Source organism: Centrocercus urophasianus, unplaced genomic scaffold (genome assembly GCF_019232065.1).
Source record: "Centrocercus urophasianus isolate 14NV4802_14NV808 unplaced genomic scaffold, USGS_Curo_1.0 seq_32, whole genome shotgun sequence".
Lineage (NCBI taxonomy): Eukaryota > Metazoa > Chordata > Aves > Galliformes > Phasianidae > Centrocercus > Centrocercus urophasianus.
In genome coordinates this window covers 5,683,002-5,703,665 of record NW_024884889.1, presented here as the reverse complement: position 1 = coordinate 5,703,665, position 20,664 = coordinate 5,683,002, and the positions used below count along the sequence as shown (strand labels likewise).

The window sequence follows — 20,664 nt, the reverse complement described above, 5'->3', positions numbered from 1 at the left end:
AGAGGAACCACTGGACATAAACAGTCTCAGATTCATAAATAAACTTAAGGAAATAATAAGAAACAGTCTTCCTCAGTAACTTGATAGGAACGGTCTGAAAAGAAGAACCTACAATTTTTGTTTCCTCTTCCTGGGATTGCACTTCGCATCACACACTAGGTAACGTGAAAAGCAGAATGGGCAGCTATCACTGAACCTTCAATGCAAAGAATCTTACTATGTACTTTTTTCATTTGATCCAATGAATGTGCAACTTCAGTAAGAAGCGTAGAGAGAAGGTGTTTCTGTTGGTGGTTAAGTAATTAACAGCTTGGATTAGAACCCCTGGAGGTTACAAATACTTTAGAAGTTTCAGCTCATGAACAAATGATTCAATAAGTAGTTGTCTGCATGTATGAAGGTTGCATCCACTCAAGAAGCATCTTCTCATAAGAGTGCTCAGGAAAACTCCAGCCTGATTAAGCAGGCTCAACTGTGTAGAACCTTTCATCAGGAATATGCTCAGGTGCACTACTGTTTATGGCATTCTATACCACTAAGCTCAGTTTAGCATTGAGAACTGAGACGCTCTGAAGCATCTCTTTCTGAAGAAAGGCTTTAAAAGACAAATCTTCCTCAGAGGAGGCATACCAGACTAGAAGTTATGCAGGTTTGCCAAATAAAATGATCCAGTTCCATATATCCTTTTCAACATATACTGCCAGTTCGAAAGTTCTGCTCTCTCCCTCTAGCAAGTCACCACAGCCGTCTGTCACATTTTCACTTCCATATAAGCATTTTGTGGGTCTGAATGGTTACCTGAATGCCTGATTTAGCTGTGCTAAGATGAAATGTAAATAATACACTTTTAAAATTTGTTTTATGATTATTCAGGATTTGGTGGCACTATGGACTCTGCATCAGGACATAAAGCAGGTCGGCAGGAAAACAGGACTAAGTTGGCACTGCAATCGAAGGCAAGATCTCGTTACAAGTTAGGTACTAAAAATCTATCATGTAGCCTTTCTTAAAACAGCTGTAAGAATTCAGACTCCATTCAATCACAGAACGGTTTCGGTCAGAAGGGACCTTCAAGATCACCTAGTTCTAACTTCCCCGCTACAGGCAGGGACACCTGAAATTAGGAACTCTTCACCAGACCAAAATGATGGCTCATAGAAAGGAACACTGTCTTTTTTGGAGAACCTTATGAATTTCAAAAAAGCAGAGGACCGAGAAACTGTTAAAAATATTTTGTGCTCATCTATTATTAAGACAAAAGTAGATATGTGATACAATTTAATTGAGAGTATGACAATTTGTCTTGAAAGTTGTGGATGAATATTTCTAGCTTTAAAACATCAGTAACTTTGCTATACGTGCTGATGTTTCAGTTTTTATAGCAAAATAAGTTAGATCAACATAATTGTTGTCACAGTATTCAACTAATGGATCTCCATTAAAATCCATTATGATTTCCCAGGGCTTGCAAATGAGCTAAATCAAACAATTTTATTGAACATGATTCTAAATGAATTCACTGTACAGAAATGTATTCACGAATTACACAGATGTGTGTGCATGCATTTGCATATCCCTGGTTACCCAAATTGCTACAAAACTAGGTAGACGAAATAGCTAAAAGGTAAAGACACAACTAAAAATACCTGGCTGAAATCGCTTCAAAATCTTTTCTGTTGTACTACTGTATACACAATACTTCTGTAAATAGGTAAACAATATAAACTAACACAATAAAAGCCAAAAATTAATCAGCGAAATGGTCTGTAAGAAATGTTACAGTTGTTGCAAACAAAACAACCTTCAGGGTCTTCATCCTCCATGGAAATGTCATTTCAAGTTTCCTCCGTTACATGAAAATTCTCCACTGTTCCCACCAAATACTTCTATTGAGCAAAGGAAAACATCCTCTGCACTTAAAAAAAAAAAAAATAATATATATATACACACACAAACCAGTGTCTATGAGTATGCAACTTTACTCAACAACCACAGCCTCTAAGCTACTTATATCTGCAGTCTGAAAATGAAATGTACTACAGTACGTTCATTTTTATCTGATGTAAGGGCAGAATATGAAGAAAATATGGTTTATTTATTTTGATAAAACATACGTAAAGCTACTAAAAATACTAAGCTTCAAGTAGTCCAAAGAACTGCTAACTGCTTGTTTCTAAAATAATTGTAAGGACAAAATGCACCTTTTAGCAGCAACCCAATTAATAAAATACTTTCATTGTTTTCGAAGATAATACCTGTTCCGAATTATTTTCTAAACTAGTGTTACATTTTTATACTCATGCAAATACATAAATATGAGATTCAGAATTGAAACACTTAATTAAACACATCTACATGCATACGTGTATAATCAAAAGAGTTCAGTGGGAACAAGTACTCTTTGGATAAGTGTCAAATAATGTTTTAAGGAAAGGTATTGGTGGATTGAAATACAGCTAATAACATTCTTCCCATCTTTTATGGTAACTTAGACTTTGCAGCAACACAAGTTGAGTATCACTGCACATTTTCAGAGCAAGAGGTCCTGGAATACTTGGTTATTTCCAATAACCAGTTATCAATACCCATAAAATTACACATTTGTCTACCTGAACAATTCTGACATCTTAGATTAACGTAAGAACGCCTTTCAACATATACCAAACAATAAAGGAACGAATCCCAGCGCTGTTACGGCAGCCATTCCATTATCATACGCAGGACTGTATTGATTCCTTTAACTGCATCCTTTTCAACATCATAACACACTAACACTGAAATCTGGGATCAGATTAAGGATGAGTTTTGCAAAAAACTCCGTACACCAGAAGTCCAGGAGAATATTAGAAAAGCTTAGGATGGCTTTTCCGAACATGATGCCTCCTGTGTTATCATGTTGGTGCACGACACCAGAGGCAGATGATGATGGCAGTAGAGGCTGAACCTTCCCACCAACATTCTGACCCATTTTGTTGCTGTGTAACAGGCTGCAGCAGAAGGGCAGTCTGACAGAGGCATTACTTTCAGAGCACCTAGGAATGTATGCACAAAAAGCACTATTTCCTAAAAAAATATATTGGTAGCAAATTAATGAATGTTGGCTGAATATCATTTGCAAAGGGTCCCAGTATACTGTTGCTTTGGGTAAGAACACAGACGCAGAACACAGTAAGTGATTAATGAGAAGACATTGGTATGATGAGTGGTGACTCTGACAAGGAGGCACATGAGTACCAAGAACTTACACCAAAGCCTGAAAGACAAGGGTGGGGTTGAGAGATAACAGATCAAATGACTTTTAAAATTAACAGGTAACAATTTGAAAACACAGATACAAAGCTGAATATTCCACCGCTGCCCCTCTTACATACGAGCAGCAGGGGTTTATGCAGCTTGAAAGTATTCATACTTCTGCAGGCTAGATTTTTCAATTACTAAATCTGACTTGTAATTTCATTGTGTAAAACTGCTAAAACTTAATGCAGCCAAAAAATAAAAATAAAAATCTGTAGAAGCATCAGTAGTTCCTATAATCCATTTTTTTTCCCCACAGAAAATAGAAAGCAGAGCTGGAGTTCAGAGCTTGAATTTCAAGATCTGCTTATTCAATGCTTTCACAGACTTATAGCTAAGCTTCGGAAAAGCCAGATACTGACTCAATACAATGAAAAGAAGCAAAAGCCAACAGAGAAGGTTAGGAAACTATTTCTAACCTCAGAGAACCTGTCTGCCCATAACACGTTGACACACTGCCTGTATCATCATCTCTATCATTATTATTTCAAACTGCGATGCAGCAGACTTTTAGAGGAGTTGTTAATGCTCCTGTTTCAACGTGGTTTTTTATTGCAATTCTACTCTCTCACTGTAAGTTTGCATTTGAAAAAATGAAAAGGCCCTGCACTCATGAGCTTTCACTTGGGAGAATACTTTTCCCACGGAATACTCCCACTTGATGGAGAGTAGCAAAAAATGGCACAGCTGTAACAAAATCAAGGGGAAACCCCTTGTGAAGATTCTGTACCATGAACTGCAGAGCTTGCAGACTGCCCCAGCAGAGCACACAACTCCACAGCCAGGCACTCATGATGCCCCATTCAAAAGATGGAAAAATCCCAAGTCTACATGCATGGTTCTCGAGGTGAAAAACGGAATTTATAGTTAGATCTTATTTGACTTCAAACTTTGTCAACTTTAAACTTTAGACAAGTGAAGTCTTGCTTACGGCACAGCCTTCGAATAATACTTAGGAAGAAGCGAGTATTGGTAGACTACAAAAACTTCTCATTATGACAGTCTCCCTACCTCACGACACAAGTCAAAGAGAAGATGTGTGCCGAGAATCACTGTTGTATTTCCTTTATTGGCAAACACAGGGAATCCCGAGAGACATGATTTCTTTAGCCATCACATTACATTCACTCCTAAGCCACTGACTCATAAGGTTCCCTCACTTACAAAATACGTATAACTCTTCCCACAAAACACCACACAGTCATTTTTCTCATCTAAACAGAGAGAGCTTCAGACATATAAACACGTACATAGTAACTGCATACTTGGTTTTATGTGTTTTGTTATGTTTCCAAGAATAACTTCTGAAAGTACAGGGAAGCCAATTCTGACAACGTGGACAACAAGATACTGACTGGGAAACCCTCTATCTTTCAGTACTATTCCCAGTTCTACTCAAGGGCATAATGTCACCCTCATAACCAACAACCAACCACCACCGCCACACAAGCCACTGATCATAAAGAATATCTGTGTGACAATCAGAGTATAGGAAAGTGGGAGAAACTGCAGATCTTTTAACATATAGCTCAGTTCAGTATAATTGCTAAATTCAGGCTAAGCGTTTCCTGCTGAGGTTAATTCACTGACAAAAACTGTGGGAGAACTATTATGTTATTAAAACTGAAAAGGTCTGCGCCGGCAGGTAAAAATACCTGATAATCTTTTTGCAAAAGGTTGAAAAATTAAGACAAAACTGCTTATATATCAGAATTGTGGCACACCTATTAGTATTAAAAACAGTGCCCAGCTAGCGCTGCTTGTTATTCAGTTGTAAATCAGGCAGTACAAGAACAAAGCAGCACTTGCATTTTGTTCTTCAGTGTTAATTTTCAGTTAACAAGTCTATGAAAATAGACATCTGAAACCTGTAGGCACACTTTTGAAATATTCACCACCCAATAGACAATGCGTTTTGCTACCGAAGTTTAGAAAGTAACCTTAACGTGTTCTCCTGGTTGGCCTGTTGCTCAATTCAGGCAAGTATTCTACAAACATTAGCATCAGGATTCCCAAATAACTCAGAGTAATGTAACAAGCCTGAGCATGTAGAAGCTTCTATCTTCAGTATCTTCAGCAAAACCAGCAGCCAGTTGGGAAAAAAAAAAGAAAATAGTAGGTATGTGATAACTAAATAAATCACTAGCAAAATTTACAGTGCATTCTACTCAGTATCTTCAGATCAAGAGCATTACTACCATTAAATCATTAATCCAAGTATTATTACTGTTCTTACACAAAAAGCAAATCCACATACCACACCTCCCTGTCAAAAGCCAAAGAAGAAAAAAGCCCTAAGGTACTTTCTAGTGAAATGAAAAGCCTGCTTCTGAGATCAATGTCCTTCAATGAAAAGAAGTCACTGATCAAGTGAAAGCAAATCTTTCTTTGAGGAGTCGGAGGACCAAAATCAAGAACTTTCCTAATGTATTAGCATACAACGAAGAAAGAACTATGGTTTGGGAAATCAGCACTGTCAGTCTGCCATAGATCTGAACTAACACTTGTAAATTTCCACCAATCCACACAAAAATCACCATAATTCAGAGAGCAGTGACAAATAACACAAACTTGTCCTCCCTTCCTCTCTTACCTCTCCCACACAGGCTGTCAAAACAAGCCTGCTGTATTCAAATGGTAAACCTCAATTAAAGTGACAAATTCAAAGTGACAAACCTGGTGGGAAGTCCTACTCTAAGAGACATGGTCATAATTTACCAAACAAATAACATAAATAAATAAATAGATAAATGAAATATGCCAACCACAAAAGATGAGAACTATTCAACAAGTCAAACAATACATTTCCAAGGTTTTATTTTCTCTCACCATATTGGCACTATCTCAACAAAAGAGTACTGCCACTCCAATTAGGATCTGACAAGCAAAGTCTGTGCAGTAATAACACTCTCTTATTCTCATACAGTCAAAATTTAACTTCCTTTTCTAAGTCACCTTGTGGAAAGTCAGCTTTGGGCTTCATTTCCTTACTATGGTTGTTCACTACTGGGCAATGCTACGACCACTTCTACTAGGATTTAGTTAAACATGGACGAAGAGTACTTACAGTTTGCTACTACGCCGTTTCTTTACAATACCTGCTATTACATATCATAACTGTAGTTCTTCTCATTTTAGAAAGGCTTCCAAATTTTTCAGTTGTTTTGATTTCATTGTTGGCTTCTTGGTTTTAAAGGGACATGGAGCAGGCTAGGAAAACCCAGGTAATGAGTAAGTGGCTGAGAGGCTGGTGCCACCACAGGAACTTTGGGTTTTTTGACCACAGGACAATTTGGCACTGGTCTAATGGCTGCAGGCAGGCATCACTCGTCTCTAAGAGAGAAATGGATCCTAGCTCTAAGAGCTAACAGAGCACATTGAGAAGGCTTTAAGACAAGACAAGAAGGGAAAAAGGGATACAATGAGGCTCACTAGAGTTGAGAGAGTAGTCCAGGGCTTTATATTAGATCCAACAGGGGAAGAGAGTCGAGCAGGACACACGAAGGCTTGGGTTACTGTCACACCAGGAGATTATGGGGAAAAACCTCTGAACTATCCTGTGGGATCTTGTAGAGACTCCTCAGAGGAAGCAATGTTGCCAACCCCCCATCTGAAATCTTCTCTTGCTCCTCTAGGAAGCAGCGGGGGGAAATCTCAGATTCCTCCCAGAAGTTTGAGGGAAGGCCCTCTAGAAAGGCAGCATGTCAGAAAGCCCAGCTGAAGTGTCTTTACACTAATGCATGCAGCATGGGAAATAAGCAGGATGAGTTGGAAACCATGATGTGCTTGGAAAATTACAATCCGGTTGCTACCATAGAAGCATGGTGTGACTACTCCCTTAAATGGAATACCACTGTAGAGGGTATGCCTTTTTAGGGGAGTATTGCCTTTTTAGAAAGGATAGGCTAGGTAAGAAAGGTGGGGGAGTTGCCCTCTGTGTTAAACAAGTGGATAGATTGTGAGGAGCTCTCAGTGAAAAACGGTGAGGAAAAGATTGAGCGTCTGTGGGTCAGAATTAGGGAGAGGACTAACGTAGGGATTGGACTGATCAAGGTGAGCCTGCTGACAAGGCCTTCTTCCTTCAGCGGCAGGAGGGATCCCACTCCCAGGTACTTGTCCTGATGGGGAGATTTAAACCATCCAGATATCTACTGGGAAAACCATATGGCAAGCTGCAATAAATTCAGGAAATTACTGGAGTCCATGGATGATAACTTTCTGGTTCAAGTACTGGATAGACTGACCAGAGGTGAAGTGCTGCTGGATCTAGTACTCACTAATGCAGAGGAGATCACTGAAGGCAATAAAGATTGGAGGCAGCCTAGGCTACAGCCACTATGTCCTAGTTGAGTTTGTGATCTCAAGAAACGTGGGCCTGGCAAAGAGTGGGTCAGGACCCTGAACTTTGGGAGAGTGAACTTTAGGCTGCTGAAGGAATTGCTGGATGAGAGCTCCTGGGAAGCTGTCCTTAGAGACAAAGGAGACGAAGAACGCCGGCCACTCTTTACAGATGCCTTTTTGAGAGCACTCTCCCCCTCTGAATAAGAAAGCAGGCAAGGGAAGCAGAAAACTAGTAGGGCTTGGCAAAGATCTGCTGGTCAGGCTGAGGGAAAAAAGGGGTTGTACTGACTATGGGAACAAGGGCATGCCACCTGGGGAGAACACAGGATGCTTTCCAGACGTGCAGAGAGAGAATTAGGAAAGCCGAGGGGAAGATGGAAGTGAACTTGGCTAGGGATGTTAAAAACAACAAGAAAGAGTTCTATAAGTACATTGGGCAGTAGAAGCAGAGAGCCTTTGGTACCTCCTTTGGTAAATGAGAAAGGAGAACTGGCTATGGCAGATACGGAGAAGGTTGAGGTACTAAATGAGTTTTTTGCCTTGGTCTTCACTAGCAGCCAGGATTCTCATATATGTCTCATGTCCCTGAAGCTCACATCCCTGAGCCTCTAGGTTGGAACTGGGGGAACAAATCCCCCTTGCTGTAAGGGCAGAGCAAGTCTGAGACTGCCTCATGAGACTGAATGTGTACAAGTTTATTGGTGTGGATGACATGCATCATCCCAGATTCCTAAAGCAGCTGGCTGATGTTGTGGCAGAGCTGCTCTCCATCGTATTTGAAAAGTCACAGCAGTTGGGTGGAGTTGTTCCCCCCCCCCCCCCCCCCCCAAAAAAAAAAGGTAACATCATTCCCATTTGCAAGAAAGGAGAATCCAGATAACTACAGGCTGGGGAGCCTCACCACGGGTGATCTGAGACAGCCAGCATGGTTTTACCAATGGAAACTCGTGCCTGACCAGTCTGGTGACCGGGAAGGCAATCGATATCATCTACCTGGACTTGTGCAAAGCACTTTACATGGTCCCCCACCATATCCTTATCTCCAAACTGGAGAGATAGAGATCTGAGGGGTGGACTATTCAGTGGATAAGGAATAGGTTGTAAGGCCCGTAGACAGAGGGTTGTGGTGAATGGCACTATGTCCAGATGGCAGCCGGTGATGAGTGGTGTCTCCCAGGGTGTCTCGGGAGCAGTGCTCTTCAACATCTCCATCAATTACATTGACAATTGTCTCAAGTGCACCCTAAGCAATTCTGCCAGTGATACCAAGCTGAGTGGTGCAGCTGACATGTTAGAAGGAAGGGATGCCATCCAGAGGGACCTCAACAAACTCAAATGGTGGGCCTGTGTAAACCTAATGGCATTCAACATAGCAAAGAGCAAGGTTTTGCACTTGGGTCAGAGTAATCCCAGATACATACACAGACTAGGAGAAGGAACTCTTTGAAAGCAGTCCTGGGGAGATGGACCCGGGGGTCCTGGTGGATGAAAAACTGAACATGAGCCAGCAGTGTGCTCTTGCATCTCAGAAGGCCAACAGTATCCTGGGCTCCATGAGACAAGGGGTGGCTGGCTTTAATTATATGTGTAAAACAAAACAAGACCCAAACCCCATTAACTGGTTTAGATAAGAAAAACTTTAAGCAAGTCTGCTACTGCCCTCTTTCAGCCTCTAATCAATAAAAGCTTGCAAAAGTCATAGATGTAAAACACTTAGGCTACAAATCAACTTCTGGTCCCTTTTCATAACAATCATTTGAAGAGTGAGAAGATAACAAACTCATAGTTTCAGAGTTATTCTAGAATAGGAACACCTAAGTATTTTAATCTTAAACCAAACAAAAAAAAAAAACAGTAGCAGAGTCTTACCTTGATCAAACGGTTTACCCGGACTCCATGTGCGAAAATAATCATCCTGGAGAGGGAGAAACAACCTACATTTAGTAAGATATAATAAATCAGCATGTACATCCAAAAGTCATTTGATTGTAGAAGACAAGATATATACCAACCTCTACTTCCTAGAAAAGGCAAGCAGTGAAAAACAAATGAGAAAAGATTACAGTCATCATAATGGGACAAATTACACACATAGAATAAAACAGTGTTTTTCAGAGGTCATTTGTACTCATCAAGTAAAAAGGCTACACAAGCAATATTACTTGTTAACACTGAAAATAGTTATTTCTCAAAGCACTTATATATGTTTCTAGTTCTGCTTATAAATTATTACAGTAGCTTTATTGTACACTGAGATATTGAATATCTTAATTACATCTTCCATGATTATTTTTTCAAACCTAAAGCATCAACGTCACTGTTAATTCAATGCAATGACATTCTAAACAATCATAAATGAATTTGAGAAAGATATTGTTTTAAAGTTTTCGACTGTAAAATCTGCCATTAAATAATTCTAATTAACTCGATTTCCCACAAATCGTTTTCCTAAACATCAAATATCCTTCTAATTACGTGAGACTGTACTCATTTGAATTTATGAATAAATTTGAGTTCACTAACTACAGTGAATCGCTTAAGTGTTTCATCCAGGAGTTTTATCCAACTGGCTGAAAGATCACCAAGAAACCTCAATTTAGAAAAATTAGAACCACTGAGATAATGTGAGCTCACACAGTTGTCGAAACCACATAATCACAGCCAAAACAATGATCAAACAGCAAGCACATTTACAGGAACAAAAAGCTCTTTGGTTTTTAGTAGGACAATAATTTTACTTCAAAGAGGGAAAAAAAAGTGGTTGCATCCTAAGCTGTCTTTCACTGATTATGTTTTATTAGTAAAAACTGTTTTTATGGGAACGCCTCCTTTGAAACGCAAAGAGACAAATGAGCAGCATCTGGAAGTACCGAGTAGAATCAAAGATATGAGTGCATACTTGTGCATTCTTTTACTCAATGCTGCATAGATGAACAATGATAACTGCCTTTTTAATTACTATGTAAATAAATACTGCGAATAAAATGAGTTTAAAACACTGGAAGAGATGAGGAGAAATCACAATTAAGACAGTGTTTTCCACTTTTATTCATTCTAGTAATAAACTACAGAGGTAGTTTGAACAGCTTTGAGGCATCTCCTCCATGAATCAGATCGCATTGGTAAAGCTTCCAATTCTTGCAAAAAGAATTTGTGAATGTCTTCACTGGCTACTGTTCTATTTTTTTTTTCACTTAATTTAAAATACATACATTACATTTAATTGCATTATACAGGAATATCGGGTAGGAACAGAAAATCCTCAGTTTCCTGTTACCTTCCTTCTGTGTTTTTCCAAAGCATCTAATAATTGTTTTCACTTCATCATTTATTCTCTGGAGCTCACATTTTTCTCAAAATGGCCACATGTAGTCCCCTCTCTGTCACATCAAATATATTGGGATTTTCTACATAGAAAAGGTTTTCTTCCTACAATTGTTATCTACGTACAATCTAGCTGAATACTGAAGAAATAAGAAGACATTTTTATTTTGTGTATCTTAAAGAAAGAAGTTAGGATGGAAATGCCATTGAAACAGTAAAACACATCATTTTCATCATCTTTTCTTCATAGACTTTATTTAGACTAAAGAGTGCTACTGTAAGATTTATTCAGAAAGAGCTAGATCCTCCATCCATTTCTGCTAAAGCAGTAACGTTTGCCCAAAATTAACCTATTCAGATATTACTTGCAATTAGAAAGCTGAAAAGTTATCATAAGTAGAACATAAGACTAAAAGGACAGAGGTTCCACCCATGGTTTGGAACACACTCAGATCATTTTACTAGCCTTTTTACTAGCCTTCATTTTGTATTGGAAAAGACAATAAATCAATTCTTGTTAACCTTCTTCATACTACAGGCAAATTCACAAACCCCAAACATAATCTCAGATATTTCTAGAACCAAGAGACCACCTGACACATTTCTGTTTATAAAAGCATTCTATACTATTCCTGTTATCCCACTTTCCTGACTTGTTCCCCCCCGACTTTTTCCATTACTCCTGCTGCTACAGAATTTTCAGCAACAATAAAATAAAAAACATGAAGAGTAATAAAGAAAACTTGACAAATCCAATATGTGTATCCAAGCACTTCTTTATTGTACAAGTGAATTAAGCATGTCATTCAAGTGTGTCACTCTGCCCTGTATCAACCGACAGAACTCAAGCCTTCAGAAAAATGGCTTCTACTTGAAAATTTGAGGTCCTTCCTAATACATCGAATTAAATGTCAACACAAATCTATTTTCATATACTACACACAAATATCACATACCTCCACTGATTTTCCTGAAGACTTAAAATTTTCACATCACCCATTACTTGAAGTCCACTACTTTGTTTACTACAGTAAAACAAAACCTTCACACACCTCTATAAACAGGGAGAATAGTCAATTGACTCTCATTCTTGAGTAAGGCACTAGGTTCAACAACTTTCACAGTTTGATGCTTTTACAAATATTCCTAACGCTTCTTAACCCACTGAAAAAGTGGTGTCCTGTTACATTCCAACCTTTCCTGACCTTGAGTAAATAAAATGGAGACTACTGAAACGTTCAATATTCTTTTTAGGGTATCATCAAAGGAATAATATGAATTTACAAAGCCTCATTTTTCATTATTGTAATGTAAGATTAGTATTAAAAACTGAATGAACAAATACACAGCAGTGAAAGGCAAATAGCGTGACAGTATCTAGCCAATCCTTGAGCCTTGAATAAACGCAAAAAGAAACCTCTCTGGAAAGAATCTAACATCTTATGATCTTCAGGGACTTTCCTAGGCTTGTCCTGGGCACATTCAAGGCCCTGAAGGTACTGAAGCAATATGCAACAAAGTCACAAATTTGTCACAATATCCATAATGCTTTTCCAATGTTACCTACGTAAAGATAGCTAGGTATTTTAAATAGAAAATTCATCCTTAGTGCTCTTCTTGAAACTATATGAAATTAATTAAAGTCTCTATCTAAAGCATACACACTGCACTAATATTAGCTATGTATCATGGGGCTAATAGCCATGTCTAAAAATTATGCACTTTTAAGCATTATGCTAAGTCAGGGTCATAATGATAGAGCTACAACATTTAAAGAAAAATGTATGTGTTGCTTGGATTTATCTTAGGTTTTCATACAAACTGGGAGAAAAAACCCTTGAGAGCAGACCTGAGGAGAAGGACTGGGGGTCCTGGTAGGCGAGAAGCTGGACATGAGCCAGCAGTGCATGCTTGCAGCCCGAAGGCCAACTGTGTTCTGGGCTGCATTACAAAAGGAGCGGCCAGCAGGGAGAGGGAGGGAGATACACATTAGATATTAGGAGGAATTTTTTCACACAGAGAGTGGTGAGGCACTGGAACAGGTTGCCAAGGAGGCTGTGGATGCCCCATCCCTGCAGGCATTCAAGGCCAGGCTGGATGTGGCTCTGGGCAGCCTGGTCTGCTGGTTGGTAACCTACACACAGCAGGGGGCTGGAACTAAATAAGCATTGTGCTCCTTTTCAACCCAGTCCATTCTATGATTCTTTGACTTAACAAAACAACAGTTTTTAAGATTTCTACAAGGTGGCATCGAAAGCTGACTATTGTCAGATTTGACATTTTTTCTGTAGCTTATGTCTCCCATGAGAAATACAGTTTGTTTATCTAAAAGAAGCAGCTTAGTGCACAAAACACCTCAGACACAGAAAATTAGCAATGCAATTCATATCCAGTATTTATACCTCGGAATCAGGTAATCCTAAGGATCAGCCCCATGTATGAAAGAATCAGCATGAGAACTATTTCCAAAACAACGATGAACCACAACCCTGCTCCTCTGGAACAAACTCTGAATGCCATTAGGTGACACTGAGCCTTGTTATACGTTCCCTTCCTATTTTTCTGGCATCTAGCCTCTAGTAGAGCACAGGAATGACAAGTGAAAGGATGTTAGTTTGTCGTTCAGTGCCAGCCTCCAGGGAGGCTGCTGTCAGCTTCCTTTGCTGCTCATGGCTTGAGGGCCATGCCACCCGCAAGGCCTGCATTCATGGGGCTGGCACAACACAATTAGAATCAGAAACTGCTTCTAGCAACTCTGGCACCAACCTCCCTGTGCTCAAAGTGCATCCCACTCCCTTTTCTTTGCCTCACATTTCTCGTACTGTTGATGAGGCTGGGCTAAGAGCCACCACTTTTCATCCCCCTCTGTTTCACTGATCTCATTCACAAAGATTTCTGTGGAGGCTGTCTATTTGCTACTATCAGCATTAATAACAGCAGGTTTCAACAGCACAGCTTTGCAATCATTTGCCAGGAAATACCAAATGCTCACTAAAGCTTGTATTCACAGATACTGAGAGAATATTGGACAACTTTTTGAAGAGGAGTGAATTAATACTAAAGCTGAATCTGCCAGATTCCTATAAAAATTAGAAAGCATTGTTTCTTTACAAGTGCATACCCTAGAGATTACTATGCATAAAAATTAAATAAACAAGAATTGCCTTTTCCTTACAAACAAATAAAAAATTTTGGTCGCACTCGTCCTGCTATGCTGTCAAGATTCAATATGTGAGGAGGACGCTAAATTAATTGTACTACACGAATAAAGTCCAGAGTTGAGACAATAGATGAAAATAGATGACACAGATGCCTATTCATTAACGTACAAACCATTGGAAACAAGAGCAAAAACTTATTTCCTGAGTTCTGTATACAGTGGCATAGTCTGGAGAAGAGATGGGCAGATGATAGTGGTATAAAATAAAGAACAGACTACACAGAGTGTTCACATCAGTTCTTTTAGGGTGAAGACAATGGACCCACTGTTCTGCAAGAAATGGCCAAGATTACGGTGAGGCTATCACCTATGGTGAACTACATCAGGGTGTTCTTAAGAAAACAAAATCTAGCTTATTAAAAAATAAAACTTAAGAAGGCAGATCCAGGGAGCCACAAGCCACAAACAATCTCACCTCAATGCCTGTAAAGATCAATGAAAAACATTTGCTTGGAATGCATTTCCAGGCACTTGACTTTCAAGACGAAATGCTCAGTGTAGACCTGCCTACCTACCTATATATATACACATATGTACAGTTGTTTTTGTACTTCAAGGTTATTCACAGTATTTGCAAACAGTTCTCTGATTCAAAACAGGGACTCTCAGGAGTTACGATTTCAACTTATCAATAAAACCATCAAGTTCAAAGCCTTTCTGTGCCCTCTTGCCCCTACGGGTCCTTTTCCAATTATGCTATGTGAAGACACCTCAATGATACAAAAGCTTAAAAATACCACGAATCAGCATGTCTCACGAATATATGATGCTAATTTACATACAAACAAAAAAGTGTAGAAAAAAGCAGTCACAACTGACTATGAAAAATGGTATGAACATTAAACATGCCTTGTTTTTCAACAGTCATTACATGGCTTTGTTTGTATGCAATCAAACTAATAATAGAGAAATGATGTATTTTCTGATGGAAGCTATTAGCATGCTTCACCGATTCTACTGGCAATACATTTATAAGATGTATAAGAACAGAATTTTACGTTAGATAAAACATTAAGAAGGTATTTTTTAATAAACAGAAAAGAAAAAAAAAGCAATGTCTGCAAGTGCACTGGGAATTTTAGGGAGAGAAATAAACTTATTTCACAAGATTATCAGATACGTAACAATAAATTTTGATCATTGACATAGTGCAACATGATTTTGATGGTTGAAATACTATTATAATCCTTAAACTATCTAATTCCAGTTATTGAAAAATGTTACCATAGGTATTCTAAGGGTAATTGTAAGGTAATCTAAATAAGATTCTGATATATCTTATTTAAAAGACAAATACTTTCTCCAAGTGTTTAGGAAAATCATTTTGTCTTCCAATATGTAGCTGTAAAAAATTACCCAATCACTCTAATAGAAAATGAGGTATCTGAGCACCTCTTTATCATTTTTAACTTTTGACAACTATATTCAGTCAGGTCCCAAAGTTTGTACTGTGGGTAAAAAAGAAAGAACAAGATGGCATTTACAGTATGCTAGTATTGCTTTGTAATTCTTTACAAAATTCACCTGTCAAAGGCTACTGCTTTCCCCCATCCTGTGTGGGACCTGTGAAATGTGAGGTAAAAGAACACAGCCCTGTCTGCAGGCCACTGCATATCCTGAGATGCTAGGGCTGAGGTCACATCCTTACATACAAAATTAGTACATTCCACTTCTGCATCCCCGAAGTTGAGCTACAGATGCCAAAGGAAACTGAACAATAGTATTAGCTTCTTGATGTATGTACATACTTAAGAGTTGCTGGTAGACAGAATCCAACTGTTACAAGAAATAAGGTTCCAACGTTAAGGACTAACTAAGGAATATCATTATCTTCTCTATTTTTTCCTTCACTCGTTAACAGAGCTTAGAATTCACAATACAAAGAAGTTTTTGTTCATTAATGTATTTGTTCCTCTCTTTCTGGAACCATCTCCCTCATTAATTTTAGTGCATTATCTTGTTACTGAAGAAACAAATTTATTTTTAAATTAAATAAGAGAAACTGCTCCTGACAGGCGTAGCTGTATATGTAAAACAAGGAATTCAAGAGGATCAGATAATAGAGCTCTAGAATACGTGGAAAGACATTTTGCACCATTAACACCTTTGAGCTAATATTCCCACCAACAGTCCCACGATCAAGAAACTCTGAATACCACAGTTTCAGTGTAGTCATTAAGTACAGTAAAGCAAGAAAAATTTCAATGTGAAGAAGCAATCCTCAAAGAAGCCATCGTATCCTCACCATTACATTTCTTCTTCTTATTTACACAGCATCTACAGAAGGAATCAGTAAGACAAATAAGCCATACTACCCAAATGGCTGAGAACTCCTAAAGAGAAGAGATCTGATCCCACAGCATGACTCTAGTTCTGAGTAACATACATGCACTGCTTTACAGATGAGCAGAATATAAACATTTTTTCACTGTCTGCAAATGCTGCTTTTCTCAGACAGAAATGCAAACTTAATAGTTGTCAATGAAAACGCAAGAGGAACCCACTTTAGCAAGTTTCACTTGGGATGTCATTGCTATCTTTGCCCACTACAGGAAGAATTTATTTATGTATAATGCAAATATTTTACACCTAATGCAGCAGTTTGTAGCTCATTTGTTACAAAGCCTATTACTGAGCTCTGGGGAAATTACAAATCTAGGAATAAAGCATATAAAATACTTTACACATGTGAATGAATAACCTGGTAGCTGTGTTTTGCCTTTGGTCAGTCTTGCATAAAAATAGAGGCAGATATTCAAATTTTCCTAATTCCTAGCCACAGCACAAACATGATAACAAGGCATCATACTGGAAATATTATTCATTCATGTGAAATCACAAGATAGTTTAAATACAGAATAATACTAACATACAAAATTGTTCAAAATTTCACTGTAAGACTGAGGGAAGATACTTGCTACGACATTCTAAACTACTAGCACACATGGCATTTCTCAACGCCACGTTGAGTTACTTAGCTGAAACATCTGTAGCTGGAAAAACATCCTGCCATCCCAGGACATGCTGGGAAGGGCTTAAACTAATGGTGTATTCTCTGTGAATCCCTTCTACAGCCATTTCACAACTTCCTAAAATCTTCTGCTCCACCAATCTGGCACAAACCCAGAGTAACAGACACTGCATGACATAACAGGATGCTGTACACATGTCTACATACATAACATTCAGAGAGAATTGTAAGTTAAACATAAGGATTCAATTATTTAACAGTGAAACATATGTACATTGCTGAAACCACAACTAACAAAACAGAGCTTTGTTGGTACTTGCTTATTCAAAACATGCTATTTGACATTTTCTCACTCCTATTTTATCCACAGATCAGTATTAATAAAATATTTACCTCTAATATTTTGCTGGTTTTAGAAATAATCTCTACCTATATCTGCATGAACGCTAAGCGCATAATATTTTACTTGTGCATTTTAGAAATGATTTCTTAATTTCCATACAAAGACAACAGGATACTAATTTGGCAACAGGGCAAGAACAACTGTAAGATTATCTCCACTCTACAGCTTTAACCAAAAACTTGAGTTTGTAATTCATATTTACATAGAGTAAGAACGCTGAACTGGAGCATTTTTACATTGAATTGCTTTAGCTACAACGTCAAGCATGCTGCTACTCCAAACCTTTAAAAAATACTACTAAAAATTTAAAAGCTTCCTCAAAACTGTTTTGGCAGTATCTGTTCAAGGGAAGATCACACATTCCTTGATAGAACCTAATCTTTGGTTCCTTGTAGGTTTACTTATGGATTGGATTATCTGAAATAAAACATCCCCAATGACAAGAACCTGTGTTATTTCATCTTACTCTGGGAATTAAACAAGATGCATCATTATCCAACAGAACTAAGAAATATCAGTGAAACAGATTGAACACACTGATACAATAAACAACCATTTGCAGAATGAAAGAGACCATTTGCCCTGTTTTAATTGATTAACAGATCCCACAATGAAAGGAAATCAAAAGAGCCAGACAGTTTTGTTGGAACTGAATGACTCCAACTGCTAGTCAACTGAAACTTGTCAGCGACTCACAGGGTTGATAACTACAGTCCAGAGAAACAGGTTCAAAGAAGAGTATTTAAAAGATGGACTAAAATGGCTTAGCATTTAGAAATTTAAATTTATTTTTCTCCTGCAGCACTCAAATCAAGACAGAATGTAATCACATTAGGCATTACTCAAACATCACAACACTCTGCCTAATCAAAACATTTAGGCTTAAGAGAGTATAGAACGTGCAAGTATAATGCAAAGCACAAGGAACTGTGAAGACATGGCTTGCATTGAAACAAAATAAACAGATAAATGCCTCTGTTGTACATGTCTGAAAGTATTGCTCTGAAGACTTTTGGAGCTTTTGGCTGCCTAAGCTTGTATGAGGAACACCAGAAGTCAAAAGAAAATATGCAGTAGTTGAACTAAGAAATTCCCCCAGACAGAACTGCTTACACGAAGTACATTCATTTCAGTAGCATGAGACTAAGTTTTGTATAGTTGATGAGTAACTGTTTTCTTCTGGGCTGAAAAGTGATTTTTCTCGCAGTAGCAGAACAGCATTACCAGAAAGAGGCCAGAACAGGGAGAAATACATCCCCTGTAGTGAGTCATAAAATAATGTTTAACGTGGTGAGCAACAACCATACTCATTAAGGAACAGCCACTGTTCCCAGATGATACAGAAAATGAAGAATACCCTAAACAGGTTGAAAAATGGGCTAAAGGCTGTATCTGTATCAATAACCGCAGTCAGCATTAAGATCTCCCTTATTAAGTCCACTGGCTCAAACACCGAGATCTTTTGAGCTCTCAGTGAGGAAGATGGGCTGCCTCCAAGGTACACAGTGCTGTAATGTAGTTAGGAACTGACCTTGACAGCTGGAATACAAGCATAAAGCTCCTGGATTAATATTTGTTTGGTTTCCTGCTAAGTAGTCAACACCATCAGGCAGCAAAAGAAGGTGGAAAAAAAAACAACAAAAAAAACCCACCCTACTGTTTCGCTTCCTTCTCTCTGCAAATAAACCCCTACGCTCCTCTGAAAACCAACTCTATAGACTGCTTTTCCAATATCCGAAGCTGTCAGAGATCTGAGTAGAAACTAGAGTCAGTTCTACATCTTCTACATTCTGGTTCAGATGTACCACAGAAGACTTGGAGAGTGTGTGTTCCACCCCAAAGAAAACTGATTGTCACTATTTAGATGAATCTGAAAAATTAAGTAATCTTACTGCTTATGACAAAGTAAAAACGCATCATATAAGCAACTTAATAGTGAGACTGCTATCACTTTTAAGTCCAGAAAAACTGAAACAATTAACAAGTCCCCTTTTTTTATTTGTTCCCATTTTTAAATTTGCTAAAAAATTAGCAAATTTAGATATTATCATGAGATCTGCATGAGCTGCATCTTATTCAGTACAATCTGAATGATGTAAGATGTGGCTTAAGAAAACTGAATTTGAGCAGCATGCATTCTACAGCAGTATTCTAACCTTGCACGACACCACTGGAATTGGGTTCCATCATTTGGGTAGCTAAGTTTGAAGACCACCGGCTTCATGGAAAAGAAGTAGTTACCCTGCAACTAGAAAAGGAATTCCTACCTGCCTTGGTCTGTTTGTTTGTTTAAAGAAAATTTAGCCAGAGATCATTTCTTAGGAAAATATTTGCAAACTTAACTATGTCCCCTGTGCCAAACAAGAAATGTAGGCTTCAGTTTTAATCAGGAAATGCACTTCACAGCTACAGCATTGAAAACGTGCCACTCTTTCAACAAGTACCAGTGAGATTTCGATTTTTTCATTCAACTTATATTTAAAGGGAAAATGAAATACAGAATTCACAATACCACTAATTACTTGCCCTACAATAAACTTTGCCTAATCAGTTTTCTTCCCAATAAAAGTTCTGTATTAGCTAATAAACTACTATAGTATTATGATATTTTTCTCTATCTCAAAAATCTCTTTGGCTTTTCCGTTTCTCAGATGCTAGTTGTAGCATGACTTTCATTTAATTGCTTTTACTCATCCCTTAAGAAACACTTGTCTTCTGACTTTCCTTCATCCTACTTGCAGGTATTAAATAAATAGCATTGACATCACGGTCTAATTACTTTTTGCATTGACAGTAACTATTCAAAATGAAATTAAATATAAATTATATAGTTTCAGACAGAATGAATTGTGATGATACCACTTCAATAAACAAGACAAGAAGTTTAAACTGAACCCACACGAAACAACCAGAGATCAAAGACAAATGATATCCCAAGAGAAAGAAAATTGATTTTTAAGAAACTCCGGATCTTTTCTTCTCTAATACACCATTAAAGCACCAAACAAAATTAAGGTGCTCAGGCTATCCTAAACACTTGCGGATTTCTTTTTTATGTAGACATAACAGACAACACTGAAAATAAAACCTCACATTAAGTAAATATTGCCC

At 38.0% G+C, this 20,664-nt stretch overlaps 1 protein-coding gene across 1 annotated transcript in view; it reads right to left on the bottom strand.

Moving 5' to 3' along the window:
* SPOCK3 (SPARC (osteonectin), cwcv and kazal like domains proteoglycan 3) overlaps positions 1 to 20,664 on the bottom strand; it is a 158,249-nt gene that overhangs the window by 92,727 nt on the left and 44,858 nt on the right. Inside the window, exon 2 of the mRNA XM_042829762.1 lies at positions 9,505 to 9,550. Within this exon, the coding sequence (XP_042685696.1) occupies positions 9,505 to 9,550 (46 nt within the window). The remainder of the gene's footprint in view (positions 1 to 9,504; positions 9,551 to 20,664) is intronic.